We start from the raw sequence: 18,901 nt of genomic DNA on the forward strand, positions 1-18,901 counted from the left end.
ATATTTTTTCAACCAAAAATTGAATAGTTAAATTTCTATTTGAAAAAAATTGACGTGCAACTAAAGATATGGATTTTTAACTCATTTTTCAATCAAAGAAATGGTAAATAAATGGTAAATAAATTTTCAATCAAGAACAGTTCCATTGGAACCAATGGAATTATTAATAAAAAAATAATATCTTTTATAAAAAGTTATTTTTATAAAATCACTATGAATAACATACACAATCCTTATTCTGCGATTAGAGCTATTATACAAAAATTAATAAATTTACTTGCTTTCTAAAAATCGTAATTAAAAACTAGATAATGGGACTTTTATCATAAAAGTTTCGGCTGTTGCTTCAATGTCGAGATATCCAAAATTTTACTGGGGCAGCTTGTTTTTGTCGTTTGGGGATGAGCTGGTCGACTCGGTTTTTGCATAACTGGTACCTGGTTTTCGGAAATATGTGGCATCTGGAAGTTTTCTTTTCCTTCATCTTAAAAAATGAAACAAAAAATATTACGAGAATTGTATTTTTAACCAAAAATGATTACATTTCTAACAAAAGAGATTAATCTTTCATTCCAGAAAGAAGAAAAAATTCTACCGAATTATAATTTGATGAGCATATTTTTTAATACAAAAGAAAAGTTTAAAATAACTACTATAAAATTTATTAAATTAAATGTAAATAAATAAATAAATTATTAAAATAAATTATTAAATGTTCAATTAATTTAACATTAAGATCAAAATGTTAATTAAAATTCAATTAAAATGTTTCAGATTCTACTTTGACAATTTTGAAAATATTTTTAAACATTCTTCTAAAATTAGGTATTCTGAAAAAAGACCAATTTCAATTTTCCCAGGAAATAAAAATAAAAATTTATCATCATAAAATCTATGAAAATTCCTGAAAAGATTAAAAAATCTATTTTCATATATTAAAAAATTTAAATTATTGAAATCTTTTTAAATTATTTCAAAGAAATTTTTAAACTTCTAAATATTTCTTAAATAACAATCTGATTTTTTCCTGAAATGCGTGGGAAATAGTTCAGATTTAAAACACTTATTTTAAAATCTTCCAAAATTTTTTTTCAATATTTAAAAAAATCTTTTGAAATTTTCTTTCAAAATAAATTGGTCAAAATAAAAAATCATTTTAAAATTTCCCAGGAACCTTAAGAAAATTTTTAAAACCTTTTAAAATCCTTTAAAAACTTTAAAATTTTATATAAAAGTCTAAAAATGTTAGTTTTGACATTTTTTCATATGTAAAATTTTTGTTTGATCTTTCGGAATTAAAAAAAAAACCATCTTAAAATTTTACAGATTTTTTTTGACCTCTTTAGAAATTTTTCAAAAACTTTTTCAATTCTCTTGAAAAATTAATTTTTCAAAATACTGAATAATTTAAAATTTTCCCAGGAATCTTAAAAAAATTTGGTATGCTCTTCAAAATTTTTAAAATCCTTAAAAACCTTCTAAATTTTAAAAAATCTAAATTTTCTTTTTAATTTTTTGAAATCTTTTTAAATATTCTCTTAAAATTAGTTATTCTGAAATAAGACCATTTAAAATTTTACCAGGAAATTTAAAAAAAAAATTTTATTATCATAAAATCTATGAAAATCTGTGAAAATTTTTAAAAAGATTAAAGATTTTATTTCAATATTTTAACATTTAACTGATATCTTTTTAAATTTTAAATTATTTAAAATAAATGTTTAAACTTCTAAATATTTCTTAAATGACAATTTGAAATTTTTCTGAAATGCGCTGAAAATAATTCAGATTTAAAACAATTTAAAACCTTCCAAATTTTTTTTTCAATATTTAAAATATCCCGGAAATCATAAGCAATTTTTCAAAAACTTTTAATATCCTTTAAAAAAGTTAAAAATTTTATATAAAAATCTGTAAAAATGTACGTTTTAAAATTGTTTTCAAATTAAATTTTTTTTTAAATCTTTCGGAATTAAAAAAATATATCTTAAAATCTTGCAGATTTTTTTACCTTTTTAGAAATCTATTAAAAAATTTTTAAATTCTCTTTAAAAATTAATTTTTCAAAATACTGAACAATTTAAATTTTTCCCAAGAAAATTAAGAAAAAAATTATATTATAAAATCTATGAAAATTCTTATAAAGATTAAACATTTTATTTCGATATCTTAAAAAATATTAAAATCTTTTTAAATTTTAAATTATTTTTAAAAAATCTTTAAACTTCTAAATATTTCTTAAATGACGATTCGAATTTTTCCTGAAATGATAGTCATTCAGATTTAAAACATTTACCTTAAGAACTTCCAAAAATTTTTTTTAATATTTAAAAAAATCTTTTGAAATTTTCCCAGGAATCTTAAGCAATTTTTTTAAAGCTTTTAAAATCTTTTAAAAACATTTTAAATTCTTTTAAAAAATTAATTTTTCAAACTACTGAATAATTTTAATTTTTCCCAGGAATCTTAAGAAAATTTGGAATTCTCTTTAAAAATTGTTAAATCCTTAAAAATCTTCCAAATTTTATTTATAAATTTTAAAAAATCTGGATTTTGTTTTTAATTTTTTTTTAATCTATTCAAATTTTATATTATATTTTTTAAATACTTCCAAATTTTTCTCGATATTTTAAAGAATCTTTAGAGATTTTTTTTTTAAATTACCTTTATAAAATAAAAAATCGTTTGAAATTTTCTCAGGAATCTAAAGACATTTTTTTAAACTCTCTAAAGGGTTGAAAATATTATTTTGAAATCTTTAGAAATGTATATTTTGTTTTACATTTTTTGAAACCTTTTCAAATTTTAAATTATTTAAAAAATGTTTTTAAACTTTCAAATATCTCTTAACTAACGATTCAAAATTTTCCTCAGATTTGTGAAAACCCTTTCAGAATTAAAAAACTGGCCTTCAAATCTTACTAATTTTATTTAGAAATCTTAGAAAAACAGGATTTTGTTATACATTTTTAAAAATCTTATCAGATTTGAAATTACTGAAATTTTTTAATTCGAAATATATAATAATTTTCAAAAAATGTGAACCAAAGAGACGTATTCTCAATAAATAAATAAAATTTTAACAAAGTCGTTATTATGATCCGATTTTTTTTTAATTTGTGGAAAATCTTTCAGAATTAAAAAAATTGCCCTAAAATTTTACATTTTTTTGCGATATTTTAACAAATCTTTGGAAATTTTCTTTATGAATACAAAATTTTTACGAATTTACATTTTGTTTTACATTTTTTTTAAATCTTTTAAAATTAAAAATTTTTTTTTAATTTCTTAAAACTTTCGAATGATTATTTAACTAAAAATAAAAAATTTTCTTCAAATTTGTGAGAAATCTTTCAGAATTAAAAAAAATGCCTGAAAATCTTCCACATTTTTTCCCAAACATTTATAGAAATCGGTTGAAACCTTTTTTAATCTTCTCTTAAAATTAATTATTCTAAAAAAAAATAGTTACAAATTTTTCCAGGAATCTTGAGACAAATTTTTTATTATCTTAAATCCTATGGAATTCCTTAAACCGGTTCAAAATTTTTTTTCGTATCTAAAAAATGTACATTTTGTTAACAATTTTTTGAAATATTTTTAAATTTTAAATTATTTTAAAAATATTTTCACTTCTAAATAATAGTTTAACTAACGACTTGTTAATTAAAAATTTAAATTAATAAAATAAATTAAATTCAAAAATAAAAATTTTCCCAGGAATCTTAGAGAAAAATTTTTATTTCCTTCAAACCTATTAAAATCATTATAAAACTTCCTAGTTTTACTTCAAAATTTTTAAAAATCTGGATTTTGTTTTAAATTGTTTGCAATCTTTTCAATTTTTAAACAATTTTTGAAATCAATGTTTCTCATATTTTTTATCATCTTAAAACCTTCCGATTTTTTTCTACATTTATAAAAATTTGGAAATAATTTGAAGTCTTTTTAAATATTCTCTTAGAATTAATTTAAAAAAAAGTAATCATTTTAAAAATTTTTAAGAATCTTCCTTTTTCCAAAAATTTAGATTTTGTTTGAAATGTTTTAAAATCTTCGCAGGATTCAAGATATTTTCGAATCTTTTCAAAGCTTTTAAATGTGTTTTAAAATAATTTAGTTTCCCTAAACAAAAATTGAGATCCTGTAAAATTAAAATAAATTAAAAAATGTACCTTCCATGTAACCATTCATGCTTTCCGGAAGCAACTGGTATCTTTGTAAATATCTCATCGTGGCAAAGGACATGTTGGTTGTCCCTTGGACATTACTAACCATGAGATTTTTTAAAGCTCCTCGCCTTTGCTTTTGTTGCATCGCATCACAAACTTGTTCTTCATTCAAATATTTCATAGCTAAGGCTTTCATGTGCATACTTGTATTTGTTTCATTCGTGTAACTCGTTCCTTGCATCATATTCATTTCTGGATTAAATCGGCCATAATATGAGGGATCAAAAGTCACTCTAAAACAACAAATTACAAATTTAAATAATGCGCGACTTAACATTGAAGTTGATTTTTCAGTTAAAAAATTTATTTTTAACAAATAAAATTCATTTTCAACAAAATAGTTCAATTTTCGCTCCGAGGTCAATTTGAAACTAAAATAAGGAATCTTTTAAAAAAATTAATTTTTAACAAAGCAGTTACATTTTTAACCGAAGAGACGAATTTTTAACTAAAAAGATGAAATTTTAACCAAGTTGAATTCTGAACCAAAATAAATAAATTACCAAACAAATATTTGTATTTTGAACAACAAAACAAAAAAGATTTTTCATTGAAGAAAGAAACCAAATTTAAACGTAATTTTTGGATTTTTCAACAAAATAGTTTAATTTTCAATAAAAGAGAAAAAATTGCAACTAGAATGAGGAACTTAAACAAAAAAAAGAGAATTTTTAAGAAAGCAGGTCAACTTTCTACCGATTAGTTAAATTTACAACTAATAAGATTTATCTTCAAACAAAAGATACGAATTTTTAATCAAATATATACATTTTCAACAAAATAGTTGAATTTTCAATTGAAAAAGATTGCTTTCCAAAAAAAATAGTTAAATTAAAATTTAGAAAAAAAACAAACTTTAAAGAAAATAGTTTAAATTTTCAATCAGAGATGAATTTGCAACTAAAATGATAAATCTTCAACAAAAAAATGAATTTTTAACATAGAAGGTCAACTTTCGAACAGGTAGTTGAATTTTCAACCAATAAGAATAATTTCCAAAGAAAAGAGACAATTTTTCAACAAAATATATAAATTCTCAACTAAATAGTTGAATTATAAACAAATAAAGATGAAGTTTCAACCAAAGAAAAAATATTTAAATTGTTAAACAATAAAAAAACGAACTTTAAACAAAGCAGTTACATTTTTAACCGAAGAAATGAATTTTTAACTAAAAAAAGAGAAAATTTTAACCAAGTTGAATTCTGAACCAAAATAAATAAATTACCAAACAAATATTTGTATTTTGAACAACAAAATAAAATATATTTTTCATTGAAGAAAGAAACCAAATTTAAACGTAATTTTTGGATTTTTCAACAAAATCGTTTACTTTTCAATAAAAGAGAAAAAATTGCAACTAGAATGAGGAATTTAAACAAAAAAAGAGAATTTTTAAGAAAGTAGGTCAACTTTCTACCGATTAGTTAAATTTACAACTAATAAGATTTATCTTCAAACAAAAGATACGAATTTTTAATCAAATATATACATTTTCAACAAAATAGTTGAATTTTCAATTGAAAAAGATTGCATTTCAACAAAAAAAAAAAGAGTTAAATTTCCAATTAAGAAAAAAACGAACTTTAACGAAAATAGTTTAAATTTTCAATCAGAGATGAATTTGCAACTAAAATGATAAATCTTTAACAAAAAAAAGCATTTTTAACATAGAAGGTCAACTTTCGAACAATTAGTTAAATTTTCAACCAATAAGAATAATTTCCAAAGAAAAGAGACAATTTTTCAACAAAATATATAAATTTTCAACTAAATAGTTGAATTATAAACAAATAAAGATGAAGTTTCAACCAAAGAAAAAATAGTTAAATTGTTAAACAATAAAAAAAGCTAACTTTAAACAAATAAGTTACATTTTTAACCAAAGAGATGAATTTTCAACTAAAAAAGATGACCTTTTTACCAAAAATGAAATATTTTCATTTTATAACCTTTTTAACGAAAGAGATGTGTCCTTTACAACAAAACAAAAAAAGAATTTTTAAGAAAGTTGAATTCTGAACCAAAAAAATACATAAATTATCAAACAAATATTTGTATTTTGAACAACAAAAACATATAATTTCTAAGAAAACAGATGAATTATCAAACCAAAAAAAAACGATTTTTCATTGAAGAAAGAAATAAAATTTAAACGTAATTTTTGGTTTTTCAATTCAAGATAAATTTTTTATCCAAGAAGATTAATTTTTAAACAAAAGAGATGATTTTTCAACAAAATAGTTTAATTTTCAATAAAAGAGAAAAAAATTGCAACCAGAATAAGGAATATAAAAAAAATGAATTTTTAACAAAGTAAGTAAACCTTCTACCGAGTAGTTGAATTTACAGCTAAGAGGATTAATTTTCAAACAAAAGATACTAATTTTCATCAAAAAATATACATTTTAACTAAATATTAGAATTTTAAATTTAAAAAGATTAAATTTTAACAAAAAAAGAAATTGTTAAACTTCCAATGACTTTTTAAAAATTCAACTTTTTTGATAGAAGATTAAACTTCTTGGTTGAAAAATCAACTTTTTTGATAGAAGATTAATATTCTTGGTTAAAAATTCAACTAATTGGTTAAAAATGTATGCGTTTTGTTAAAAATTTGACTTTTATTAAATTAATTTAATTCTTTTATTTAACTTAATCTTCTTGACTGAAAATTCATTTTTTTTAAATTGAAATTTTTTGTTAAAAAATGAACTGCTCTATTTTGCATAAATAATTTATCTTTTGTAGTTGAAAAATTTAACTTTTTGGTTAAAAAATGTATGCAATTTGTTGAAAATTCGTCTTTTTTATAGAACATTAATCTCATTGGTTAAAAATTCAACTAATTGGTAAAAATTAATGCGTTTTGTTGAAAATTAACCTAATTAGTTAAAAATTCCCTTTTTTTGTTGATAATTCAACTTTTTTGTAAAAAATAATTTTTTTAATTGAAAAATATTTGTTTCCACAAGAAAACTGAACTGTTCAATTTTCGGTTAACAATTGATCTTTTTTAGATCCAAAACTCAACTGTCGGGTTGAAAATTGATGTAATTAGATGAAAATTCGTATTTTTTATAGAAGATTTACCTTCTTAATTGAACATTCAACTAATTGGTTAAAAATGTATGCGTTTTGTTAAAAATTGATCTTTCATTAAAAATTGATCTTTTATTAAAAATGTATGTTTTATTAAATTAATTTAATTCTTTTATTTAAATTAATCTTCTCCGTTTTAAACTATTTTTTTTTTGTTGAAAATTCAAATCTTTTATAAAAAAATTAACTGCTCTATTTTTTGGTTAATAATTTATCTTTTTTAGTTGATAAATTTAACTTTTTGATTGAAAATTGATCTACTTTGTTGAAAATTCAACGAACTAATGAGAAATTAATATTTATGATAGACAATGCGTATTTTTTAGTAAAAAATTTATCTTCTTTGTTGAAAATTTTTTTTTAGTAAAAAATTAATTTTCATTGTTGAAAATTTCTTTTTTTTTTGGTGGAAACATCAACTGTTTAAAAAAAATCAACTGTTTTGTACAGAATCAGTTTTGTAAATGAATATGATTTTTTCAGAAAGAAAACTTAAATATTCTATTTTGGGTTACTAATTTATCTTTTTTATATTAAAAATTCAACTTTTTGGTTAAAAATTGATGTAATTTTTTCGAGAATTTTTCTTTTTGACAGAAGTTTAATGTCCTTGGTTAAAAATTTAACTAACTGGTTAAAAATTAATATTTATTGCAGAAAATGCGCCCTTTTTAGTAAAAAATTAATCTTCTTGGTTGAAAATTCAACCATTTGTAAAAAAATTAATGCGTTTTGTTGAAAATTCCTTTTTTTTTGTTGTTGAAAATTCAACTGCTTTGTACAAAATTAATTTTTTAAATGAATATCATTTTTCTTCTAAAAGAAAACTCAACAATTCCATTTATGATGAAAAATTGATATTTTTTAGTTGAAAATTAACCTTCTTGGTTGAAAATTCATCTTTTCGATTTAAAGTTCAACTATTTATAAAAAAAATAATGGGTTTTGTTAAAAACTAATCTTCTTGGTTGAAAATTCTTTTTTTTATTGAAAATTCTACTGTTTTTTTTAAATTTATTTGTTTTGCAGAAAATTAGTTTTTTAAATGAAGATCATTTTTTTCTAAAAGAAAACAGAATTGCTCCACCTTTGATCAAAAATTGATCCTTTTAGTTTCAAAATAAAATTTTTTCGTTGAAAATTGTTGTATAATTTATTGAAAATTCTTATTTTTGGACAAAAGATTAATCTCATTGTTTGAAAATTTAACTAATTGGTTACAAAATTCTTGCATTTTGTTGAAAATTAATCCTTTTGTTTGAAAATTCCTTTGTTTGTGTGAAAAATTCAACTGCTTTGCACAAAATTAGTTTTGTAAAAGAATATGATTTTTTCCAAAAGAAAACTCAACTATTCCATTTTTTATCCAGAATTTATCCTTTTTAGTTTCAAAATTCAACTTTTTGGTTGAAAATTGATGTACTTTGTTGAAAATTTGTATTTTTGACAGAAGATTAATCTCCTTGGTTTTTAGTTTAAAAATTCAACTTTTTTGGTTGAAAATTGATGTAATTTGTTGAAAATTCATATTTTTTGATAGAAGATTAATCTCATTTGTTGAAAACTCAAATAATTGATTAAAAATGTTTAAGTTTCGTTGAAAATTAATTTTTTTTTAATTCAAATGATTTGTAAAAAAATTAAATGTTCTATTTTTGTTTAATCTCCTGTCAAAAAGATGAATTTTCAACAAATTACATCAATTTTGAATAAAAAGTTGAATTTTTCAACTAAAAAAGATACATTTTTTACCAAAAATGGAATAGTTGAATTTTTTTTAGAACAGAATGATATTCATTTAAAAAACTAATTCTCTACAAAAAAAATCAATTTAAAAAAACAGTGGAATTTTCAACAAAAAAAAAAGGAATTTTCAACCAAGAAGATTAATTTTCAAATAAAACGCATTATTTTTTTTATAAACAGTTGAATTTTCAACCAAGGAGATTAATCTCCTGTTAAAAAGACAAATTTTCAACTAACTACATCAATTTTGAACCAAAAAGTTGAATTTTTTCAATATTTATGGTTGAAAATACGTCTTTTTTAGTAGAAAATTAATCGCCTTGGTTGAAAATTCAACCATTTGTAAAAAAAAAACTACTGTGTTTTGTTATAAATTCCTTTTTTTGGTTGAAAATTCAACTGTGTTGTAAAAAATTCAACTGATTTGTACAAAATTAGTTTTGTAAAATAATATGATTTTTTCTAAAACAAAACTTAACTATTCCAGTTTTGGTTAATTATTTATATTTTTAGTTTAAAAATTCAATTTTTCGTTAAAAAATTAATGTAATTTGTTGAAAATTCGTATTTTTTGATAGAAGATTAATCTCATTTATTGAAAACTCAAATAATTGGTTAAAAATGTATAAGTTTCGTTAAAAATTAATCTTCTTGGTTGAAAATTAATTTTTTTTAAAATTAAAATGATTTGTAAAAAAATTAACTGTTCTATTTTTGGTTAATCTCCTGTAAAAAAGATGAATTTTCAACTAATTACATCAATTTTTTACCAAAAAGTTGAATTCTTTCAATATTTATGGTTAAAAATACGTCTTGTTTAGTTGAAAATTAATCTTCTTGGTTGAAAATTCAACCACTTATAAAAAAAAAACTACTGGGTTTTATTGTAAATTCCTTTTTTTTTGTTGAAAATTCAAATGTGTTGTAAAAAATTTGACTGCTTTGTAGAAAATTAGTTTTTAAATGAATATCATTTTGTTCTAAAAGAAAACTCAACTAGTCCATTTTTTATGAAAAATTGATATTTTTTAGTTGAAAAATTCAACTTTTTCGTTAAAAATTTGAATTTTTGGATAGAAGATTAATCTCATTGGTTGAAAATTATTCCTTTTTCTTTGTTGAAAATTGCAATGTTTTGTAAAAAAATTAACTGCTCTATTTTTGGTTACTAATTTTTCTTTTTAGTTAAGAAATTCAACTTTTTGGTTAATAATTGACGTAATTTGTTGAAAATTCGTCTTTTCGACACGAGATCATTCTCCTTGGTTAAAAATTTGAATGACTGGTTAAAAATTAATATTTGTGGTTTAAAATACATCTTTTTTAGCAGAAAATTAACCTTCTTGGTTAAAAATTCAACTATTTGTAAAAAAAATTAATGCGTTTTGTTGAAAATTCAACTGCTTTGTACAAAATTAGTTTTGTAAAATAATATGATTTTTTTCCAAAACAAAACTTAACTATTCCAGTTTTGGTTAATTATTTATCTTTTTAGTTTAAAAATTCAACTTTTCGTTAAAAAATTAATGTAATTTGTTGAGATTAATCTCATTGTTTGAAAATTTAACTAATTGGTTACAAAATTCTTGCATTTTGTTGAAAATTAATCTATTTGTTTGAAAATTCCTTTGTTTGTGTGAAAAATTCAACTGCTTTGCACAAAATTAGTTTTGTAAAAGAATATGATTTTTTCCAAAAGAAAACTCAACTATTCCATTTTTTATCAAGAATTTATCCTTTTTAGTTTCAAAATTCAACTTTTTGGTTGAAAATTGATGTACTTTGTTGAAAATTTGTATTTTTGACAGATGATTAATCTCCTTGGTTTTTAGTTTAAAAATTCAACTTTTTTGGTTGAAAATTGATGTAATTTGTTGAAAATTCGTATTTTTTGATAGAAGATTAATCTCATTTGTTGAAAACTCAAATAATTGGTTAAAAATATATAAGTTTCATTGAAAATTAACCTTCTTGGTTGAAAATTATTTTTTTTTTTAATTCAAACGATTTGTAAAAAATTAACTGCTCTATTTTTGGTTAATAATTCATCTTTTCAGTTGAAAAATTCAACTTCTTTGTTAAAAATTGTATGCAATTTGTTAAAAATTCGTCTTTTTGACAGGAGATTAACCTCCTTGGTTAAAAATGAATGTTTAGGGTAGAAAATATGTCTTTTTTTAAGTAAAAAAATTAATCTTTTCGGTTGAAAATTTAACTGTTTGTAAAAGCAAATTAATGCGTTTTTTTTTGTTGAAAATTAATCTCCTTGATTGAAAAATTCTTTTTTTTTTGTTGAAAATTCAACTTGGGTTTAATTCAATTGTTTTGTAGAAAACGATTTCTTTTGTTACCAAAAATGATTTTTTTCTCAAAGAAAATTGAAACATAATATTTCTTACTTTTTGTTAGCGTTCGCCTCCTTTGCTTCGTTGTTGTCAACAAAACTGATGCCCAATTTTTTAAGTTGGTCCATAGTCGCAGCTTTCACCGTATCCATCAGAACATTATTATCCAATTCCTTCCTCTCAGGACCTTTTGCACTCCTCTCATCATCCTTCTCCGTCGGTGAATTTTGCAAAATATGATTAACCTGTCCCAGAACGTTATTATAAAAAGTCCATCCAACTTTCGGGGTTCTTTTCGTCTGAACACTGCCTTCCTCACTGGAATATTCTTGCATATCAACATGAATACTCGGCTCAGGACTCGGAGGAACTCTCTCCCTAACTTCAAGCTGACCTCCACTCAAATTCAGACTATCATCTTGAAAATTATCCTCATTCCTCTTACTCTCTCTCCCATCAATTCTCTCATTCTGCCTCTCTCTTCTCATTTCCGCTCGCCCGCAAAAATCCGGAGAACGATTTACAGTTCCTGGATTCTCAAATCTGTGAGGTGTTCCACTTCTTCTCGAATTTGGAACCGTTTTTTGTTTCACTGGCTCGTTTCTCGTAGCCGGGGAAGAATTTTGCTTAGAATCCCAAGCAACATCTCTCTGATTTCTAGTTTCTACACTCTGTCCATTTTCTCTTCTATTCTGAATATTTTTTTGAATACCTGGACTATTTTGAGTTGATGCATTAAAATGATTTGCATTATTTGCATTAGAATTATTTCCCGAATGGCTCCTTTTGCAGGAAGAGAGCCCATTACTGCTGGGCTGTTGACTAGAAGAAAGATGACTCTCAGAATCCTCGATTATATTCTCCAAAGGACTTGGCATCATCGAAAAAATATTTTGCTTCCTCCTCAAGAGTTCAAGATTCGAGAGATTTTTGTCACCCTCTTTGCCAATTTCGTCCTCCTGATCATCAACGATTGGCTGCTCTTCATTCTCCACATTGAAGGGACTATTCTGAACCGTGAATTCAAAACTGGTCATCACACCAATCGAGACTTTCCTCTCGAGCAAGGTTTTTTTCGCGTGATCCTCAAACTGAACATTCCGACGATTCGAGGCTTCGTTAGCAAGTTGATTCGAGTCCTGAATTCTCGAATTTTGATTGTAATTTTCGACTCCCATTGTGGAAGTTTGCTGCAAAGCTGCGTTGTAGGCTTGCATACAAATCTGTGGATTCTGACGAGGAATTTCAAGGGAGCAGATGCACTTTGCCTTTTCTTTGAGCGTTTCCTCGTGAATATGCAGAAGATGATTGAGCTGCGCTTGTAAACTCTTGATTTGCTCGCTCTGATTGTCAATTAGTTTCAAGAGACCCTTGATCATTTCTCCATTTTCTGGTTCTCTGTGCTCCACTGGACAACAACTTGGAAAAGAATGTCTGTGATCTGATTTATGTCTCAGAGGCTGCAAGGCTCCAGTATTTGGGTTTGATCGAGGATCGTAATTAACTGGAGCTCTTCTTGAATTAGCCTCTGGAATAAAATCTCTCTGATTGCTTCTTAAATCTCCAGTGCTTCCACGATTCGAATTTTGTGGATTAGGACTGTTGGAATTAGAAGGTCTTCTCGAAAATCGGGGACTGGAATTTCTCGGATTGGAATTTCTCGGATTGGAATTCAAATGAGGATTTTCAGATCTTGAGGAATACATTTTCAGATAATGCTGAGCCTCTCTCGAAATTTTATTCATTGGCGAAGAGGTTTTCATTCCGTGGGGACTACTTTGATGATCTTCAGATTCTTTTGCTTGATAAGCATTTGGATTGTATGTTTGACAACTGCCTTCACTGGCAGGAAGAGACCTTCTTGTGTCGATTTTCGGTCGGGAATGTAAGTTTTCGGAATCTGGAGAAAAATAGGTAGATCGGGGTAGCATTGAATCAGGAGGACTGTGATTTGAGTAATTTTCTGAAGGGGGATTTTGAGTCTCGGTTGGAAAATATGATGACTTTTGGAAGTTTGGATTCGGTGGATTGTTGTTTGGATAATTGTCATTGCTGTTCTGATGTTTGGATAATGTGTAGTCTTCGGCTTTGTAATCCAAGGGCTTTGGTGGGAATTTTTTTTTTCTCCAGGATGCGTATGATTCGTAGGTGTCGACTGCTGGAGATCGGGGAATTCTGTTTTCGGTTGCAGATCTTTTTTCTTGTAGGTTTTCGAGGCTAAAGGAATTCTCTTGATCGGACATGGTCCTAGAAAAAATTGTTTCTTTATGCTAATTTCTTCATGGAAAGATTTATTTTGCTGAAATCGATCGAATCTCGCCTATTTTTTGTTTTATTGAACAAAATAGAGACATTTTTTTTAAAAAAAAAGAAGATTTTTCAGTCGAAAAGGATAACAAAATTCTACCAAATTGTTGAATTTTCGGATCGGACATAGTCCTGGAAATAATATTTCTTCAATACTAGATACTGTATGAAAATTTTATTTTTTCACGTGAATTAGATTCATTTTTTGGAAATCGATCAGATTCTGGTTCCTTTTTTGGGTTTTCAACCAACAGAATAAATTTTCAATCACGGAAGTTACGAAATTTTTGAAAAAATATATGAATTTTTAACTTAATAGTTCAATTTTCCGTTAAGAAAAATTAATTTTTATAAAACTTGTTGAAATTTCAACCAAAAAGATGAATTCGCAACGATAAAATCTTATGTTGATATTTTAACCAAAAAAGGTTTCAATTTTGAATAAAAAACAATTAAATTTAACAAAAAAATATGAATTTTCAAAAATATTGTTTAATTCTTAAACAAAACAGATTAACTTTCAGCCAAGCAGTTGCATTTTCAAAGAAAAAAGATAAAATTTGAAGCAAGAGATGAATTTTGAACATAAGATTTTTATTTTCTACCAAATAGTTAAATTTTCTATAATTTCGATTTTCTAAAATCGATCAGATCCTGGTTCCTTTTTTGTTTTTCTAACAAATAAATGAATTTTTAACGAGATAGTTGGATTTTCAACCAAAAGAATGAATTTTCAACCACGGAGATTACGCAATGTTTACAAAATATATGAATTTTTAACTTAATAGTTCAATTTTCCGTTAAAAAAATTAATTTTGCATACAAAAACAAGAATTTTTAAAAAACTTGTTAAATTTTCATTCAAAGGGATGAATCTTCAATCAATAAGATAAATTTGTAGTAAAATAGTTGAACTTTTAACCAAGCAGTTGAACTTTAAACCAAAAATATGAATTCTCAACGATAAAATTTAATGTTGATATTTTAACCAAAAAAAGGTTTAAATTTTGAATAAAAACCAGTTCAATTTAACAAAAAATACTAATTTTGAAAAATATTGTTTATTCTCAAATAAAACAGATTAATTTTCAACCAAGCAGTTAAATTTTTAAAGAAAAAAAGTAACATTTCCGACCAAATTGAATTTCCGACCAAATAGTTAACTTTTCTACCAAAATAAAAGAATTCTGAATCCCAAAAGACAAATTTTCTACAATTAAGTTTATTTTTTAAACAAAAAAAAAACAACTTTCCATTTTCAGCTCAAAAATGAATGTTTAACAAACAAAAAATGAATCCTTAACAAAATAGTTAATTTTTCAACTAATTAATAGAAATTCAATAAAACAGCTAAATTTTCAACCAAAAGTGTAATATTTGATATTTCATCAAAAAAATATTCTTGTTTTAAATACAAGACAGTTGAATTAAAAAAAAATCCATTTGCAACATAATAGTTGAATGTTCATCCAAAAAACGTGAATTATCAATGAAAAATGTAATGGTTGATATTTCAACCAAAAAAGATTTTAATTTTGAATAAAAAACAGTTCAATTTAACCAAAAAAAAATTAATTTTCAACAAAAGAGTTGAATTTTGTCCCAACTAGTTAAATTTTCTACTCAAATAATAGAATTTTCAATCCAAAAACATGTTTTAAGCAAAGTTTAAATTTAAAAAACAAATTCTAAAAACAGTTGAAATTTTAAACAAAAGTAGAATAATTAAATTTTCAGTTTAAAAAAATGTCAACGAAGAAAAAGACATTTTTAACTAAATTGTTCAAAATTGCAAACAACGAAATGAATCTTTAAAGGCAAAAGCTAAATTTCCAACCAAAACTATAATATTTGATATTTCATCAAAAAAATATTCTTGTTTTAAATACAAGACAGTTGAATAAAAAAAGAATAATTTTCAACATAATAGTTGAATGTTCAACCAATAATATGAATTCTTAAAGAAAAATTAAAAAGTTATTTCAAGGAAAAACATTTCCATTTTGACTCAAAAACACTTGAATTTGACCAAGGAGGACTAATTTCAACAAAATTGTTATAAATTTCAAACAAAGAGATGAATCTTCAAACAAAAAGCTAAATTTTCAACCAAAAATATTTATATTTTAAAGAAATAAAACAGTTGAAGTAAAGAAAAAGAATTTTTAACATAGTTGAATGTTCAACCAAAAAATAACCGAAACAGATTAGTTTTCAACCAAACAGTTGCATTTTTAAAGAAAAAAATACAATTTTAAGCAAAAAATGAATTTTGAACAAAACTTTGGAATTTTCAACAAAAATAATATAATTCTGAATTCAAAAAGACAAATTTTTAACAATAAAGTTAAATTTTTAAATAAAAACATAAACTTTCTATTTTCAGCTTAAAAATGAGTTTAAAAAAAAAATAATCTTAAACAAAATAAATAAATTTTCAGTCAAACAGTTATAATTTCAATGAAACCGCAACATTTTCAATCAAAAGTGGAATTTTTAACTAAAATGTTAACAGTTTCAAACAACGAGATAAATCTTTAAAGACAAAAGCTAAATTTTCACCCAAAAATATTTTTATTTGAAATATATAAAATAGTTGAATTAAAAAAAAAAGAATCTTCAACATAATAGTGGAATATTCAACCAAAAAATATGAATTCGTAAGGGAGAATGAATAGTTGATATTTCAACCAAAAAATATTTAAATTTTGAATAAAAAGACAGTTGAGTTTAACAAAAAATAATAATTTTCAACAAAATTATTGAATTGTCAACCAAAACAATAAAATTTTGAATCCAAAATGACCAATTTTTAACAATAAAGTTAAATTTTCAAACAAAAAACATAATTTTTCCATTTTTAGATTAAAAATGAATTTCCAACAAACAAAAAATTAATCTTCAACAAAATATTTGAATTTTTAGCCAAATAGTTGGAATTTCAATAAAACAGCTAGATTTTCAACCAAAAGTGGAATAGTTAAATTTAAATAGTTATTTAAGGGAAAAAAAATTCGCATATCAAAACAAAAAATATGAAATTTCAAGCAAAAGAGATGCATTTTCGACAAAAGAGTTGAATTTTCTACCAATTAGTTCAATTTTGTACCCAAAAAATAAAATTTTGAATCCAAAAAGACGAATTTTCTACAATAAAGTTTAAATTTAAAAAATTAAATCAAAGAACGGTTGCATTTACAAACATAAACCTTAAAATTTTAAGTAAAACATATGAATTTTCAATAACAGAGTTGAATTTTTCAACAAGAAAGATAAGATAAAGATAAAGTAGTAAAGAGTTAAATTTTTAATCAAAAGATGAATCTTTAGTCCAAAATGGAATAGTCATATTTGCAGTCATAAACTAATTTTTAACCATTAAAAAAATTTCAACAAAATATATAAGTTTTTATCAAAAAATAAATAAATTTTAAACTATAAAAACTAGTTTACGATAACAAAAAAAACTGTCAACAAAATATTTAAATTTTCGAAGAAAGAATTGAATTTTCAAACAAAAAAGATAAATTTTTAACCCAAAATGGAATAGTTGTGTTCGCAGTAAAAAAAATGAATTCGTCGAAAATTTCTCTTTTTCGATACAATACTCTTTGGTTGAAAATTCAACTAATTGGTTAAAAATTAATTTTTTTTTTGTTGAAAATGCGTCTTTTTTGTAGAAAATTAATCTTCTTGGTTTAAAATTTATCTTTTTGGTTGAGAATTTGAAGGTTTTGTAAAAAATTGAACTGTTTTATTGAATATTATTTTTTGTTACTGAAAATTCTTTTTGCTAAAATAAAATGTAACTATGCCATTTTTGGTTATTAATTTGTATTTATAAGTTTAAAAATTCAATTTTTTGTTTGAAAATTGATGTAATTTGTTGAAAATTCTTCTTTTTTTATAGAAGAGAATTCTTCTTGGTTGAAAATTCAACTAAATAATTGGTGAAAAAATTATATTTTTTGTTGCAAATTCGTCTCTTTTAGTAGAAATTCTTCTTCTTGGTTTTTGGTTAAAAATTAAACTGTTAAAAAAAAAATTGAACTATTCATTGAAAATTATTTTTTATGAAAGAAAAGTTAGCATTCCATTTTTTGATAATAATTGATCTTTTTTAGTTTCAAAATTCAACTTTTTGGTGGAAAATTGATATCATTTCTTGAAAATTCGTCTCTTTTAGTAAAAAATTAATCTTCTTGGTTTTTGGTTGAAAATAAAATTGTTTTTGTTTTTTAAATTGTTCTATTTATAGAATTTTTTTTACTGAAAATGATTTTTTATGCAAGAAAACTTAGTATTCCATTTTTTGATAATAATTGATCTTTTGCAGTTTGAAAAATCAATTTTTTGGTGGCAAATTATTCGATTATCTTTATTTTTTCTATGAAAAAAATTCCCGCTCTTTTTCCGACAAACTTTTTAAGGTTAAAAACCTCTAAAATTAAAACGGTAGAAAAATCGGAAAAATCAGAACACCTAGAAGAAATAGGGGTGCGATAAATCATTATTTTTTATTTTTTAAACAACAGCTTAGGAATTTTCCTTAGATTGAATAAACGTCAAGAACTAAAAAAAAATTTAAGAGAGACGTTCCAGATGTGAAAAATATGGAATTAAATTTATTTTTTAACCTAGAAAATTAGAAAACTAGTTCTATATTCGATTGCTTCTATTTTAGCAAATAAAAGGTATTATCAACCCTTTAAATATAGCACAAAGATTGAAAAATGTTCGCAAATTTTGTAAACACTGACGGTAAAAACAATTATTTTCAAACCATATAAATAAAAAACGAATTCTCTTTTTCTCGAAATGAAATTAAATCCCTAGCTGCTTACACTTTCAAAATAGGTTTAAAAAATACTCAATTTATTCAAAAATATTGAAAAAAAACATTCTATCTTTTAAAACATGTCAGATATTCTAACCGACAAAAGGAAAGATAAAACAAGGAATCGCACATTTTTTCACGTTAGTTCGTCAAAATTAAGGTTCTGATAAAAATCAAAGATTTTTTATTTAAGAGTGATAATTTTTAGTTACATTTACTTACTTTTATTAGTTAGAAATTAATATAAATAATCCAAACACAACTGCCAAAAACAATCTCGTGACAGGAGCAACAGTTACTTTTTTCGGCAAAGTTCGGTATAATTCGTGCAC

The 18,901-nt window shown here is 23.4% G+C and overlaps 1 protein-coding gene across 1 annotated transcript; it reads right to left on the reverse strand.

Annotated features, from left to right (window-relative positions):
* Positions 1-232: 232 nt before the first annotated feature.
* On the reverse strand, positions 233-18,870 carry LOC117171572 (GATA zinc finger domain-containing protein 14-like). The gene is made up of 4 exons (XM_033359008.1): positions 18,792-18,870; positions 11,480-13,672; positions 4,176-4,465; positions 233-484 (listed from the first exon to the last, which is right to left on the reverse strand). The coding sequence occupies exons 2-4, from the start codon at positions 13,666-13,668 to the stop codon at positions 324-326; spliced, it is 2,640 nt and encodes an 879-aa protein (XP_033214899.1). The 5' UTR covers positions 13,669-13,672; positions 18,792-18,870; the 3' UTR covers positions 233-323.
* Positions 18,871-18,901: the final 31 nt, after the last annotated feature.

Source organism: Belonocnema kinseyi, chromosome 4 (assembly GCF_010883055.1).
Source record: "Belonocnema kinseyi isolate 2016_QV_RU_SX_M_011 chromosome 4, B_treatae_v1, whole genome shotgun sequence".
In the NCBI taxonomy this organism is placed as follows: Eukaryota; Metazoa; Arthropoda; class Insecta; order Hymenoptera; family Cynipidae; genus Belonocnema; species Belonocnema kinseyi.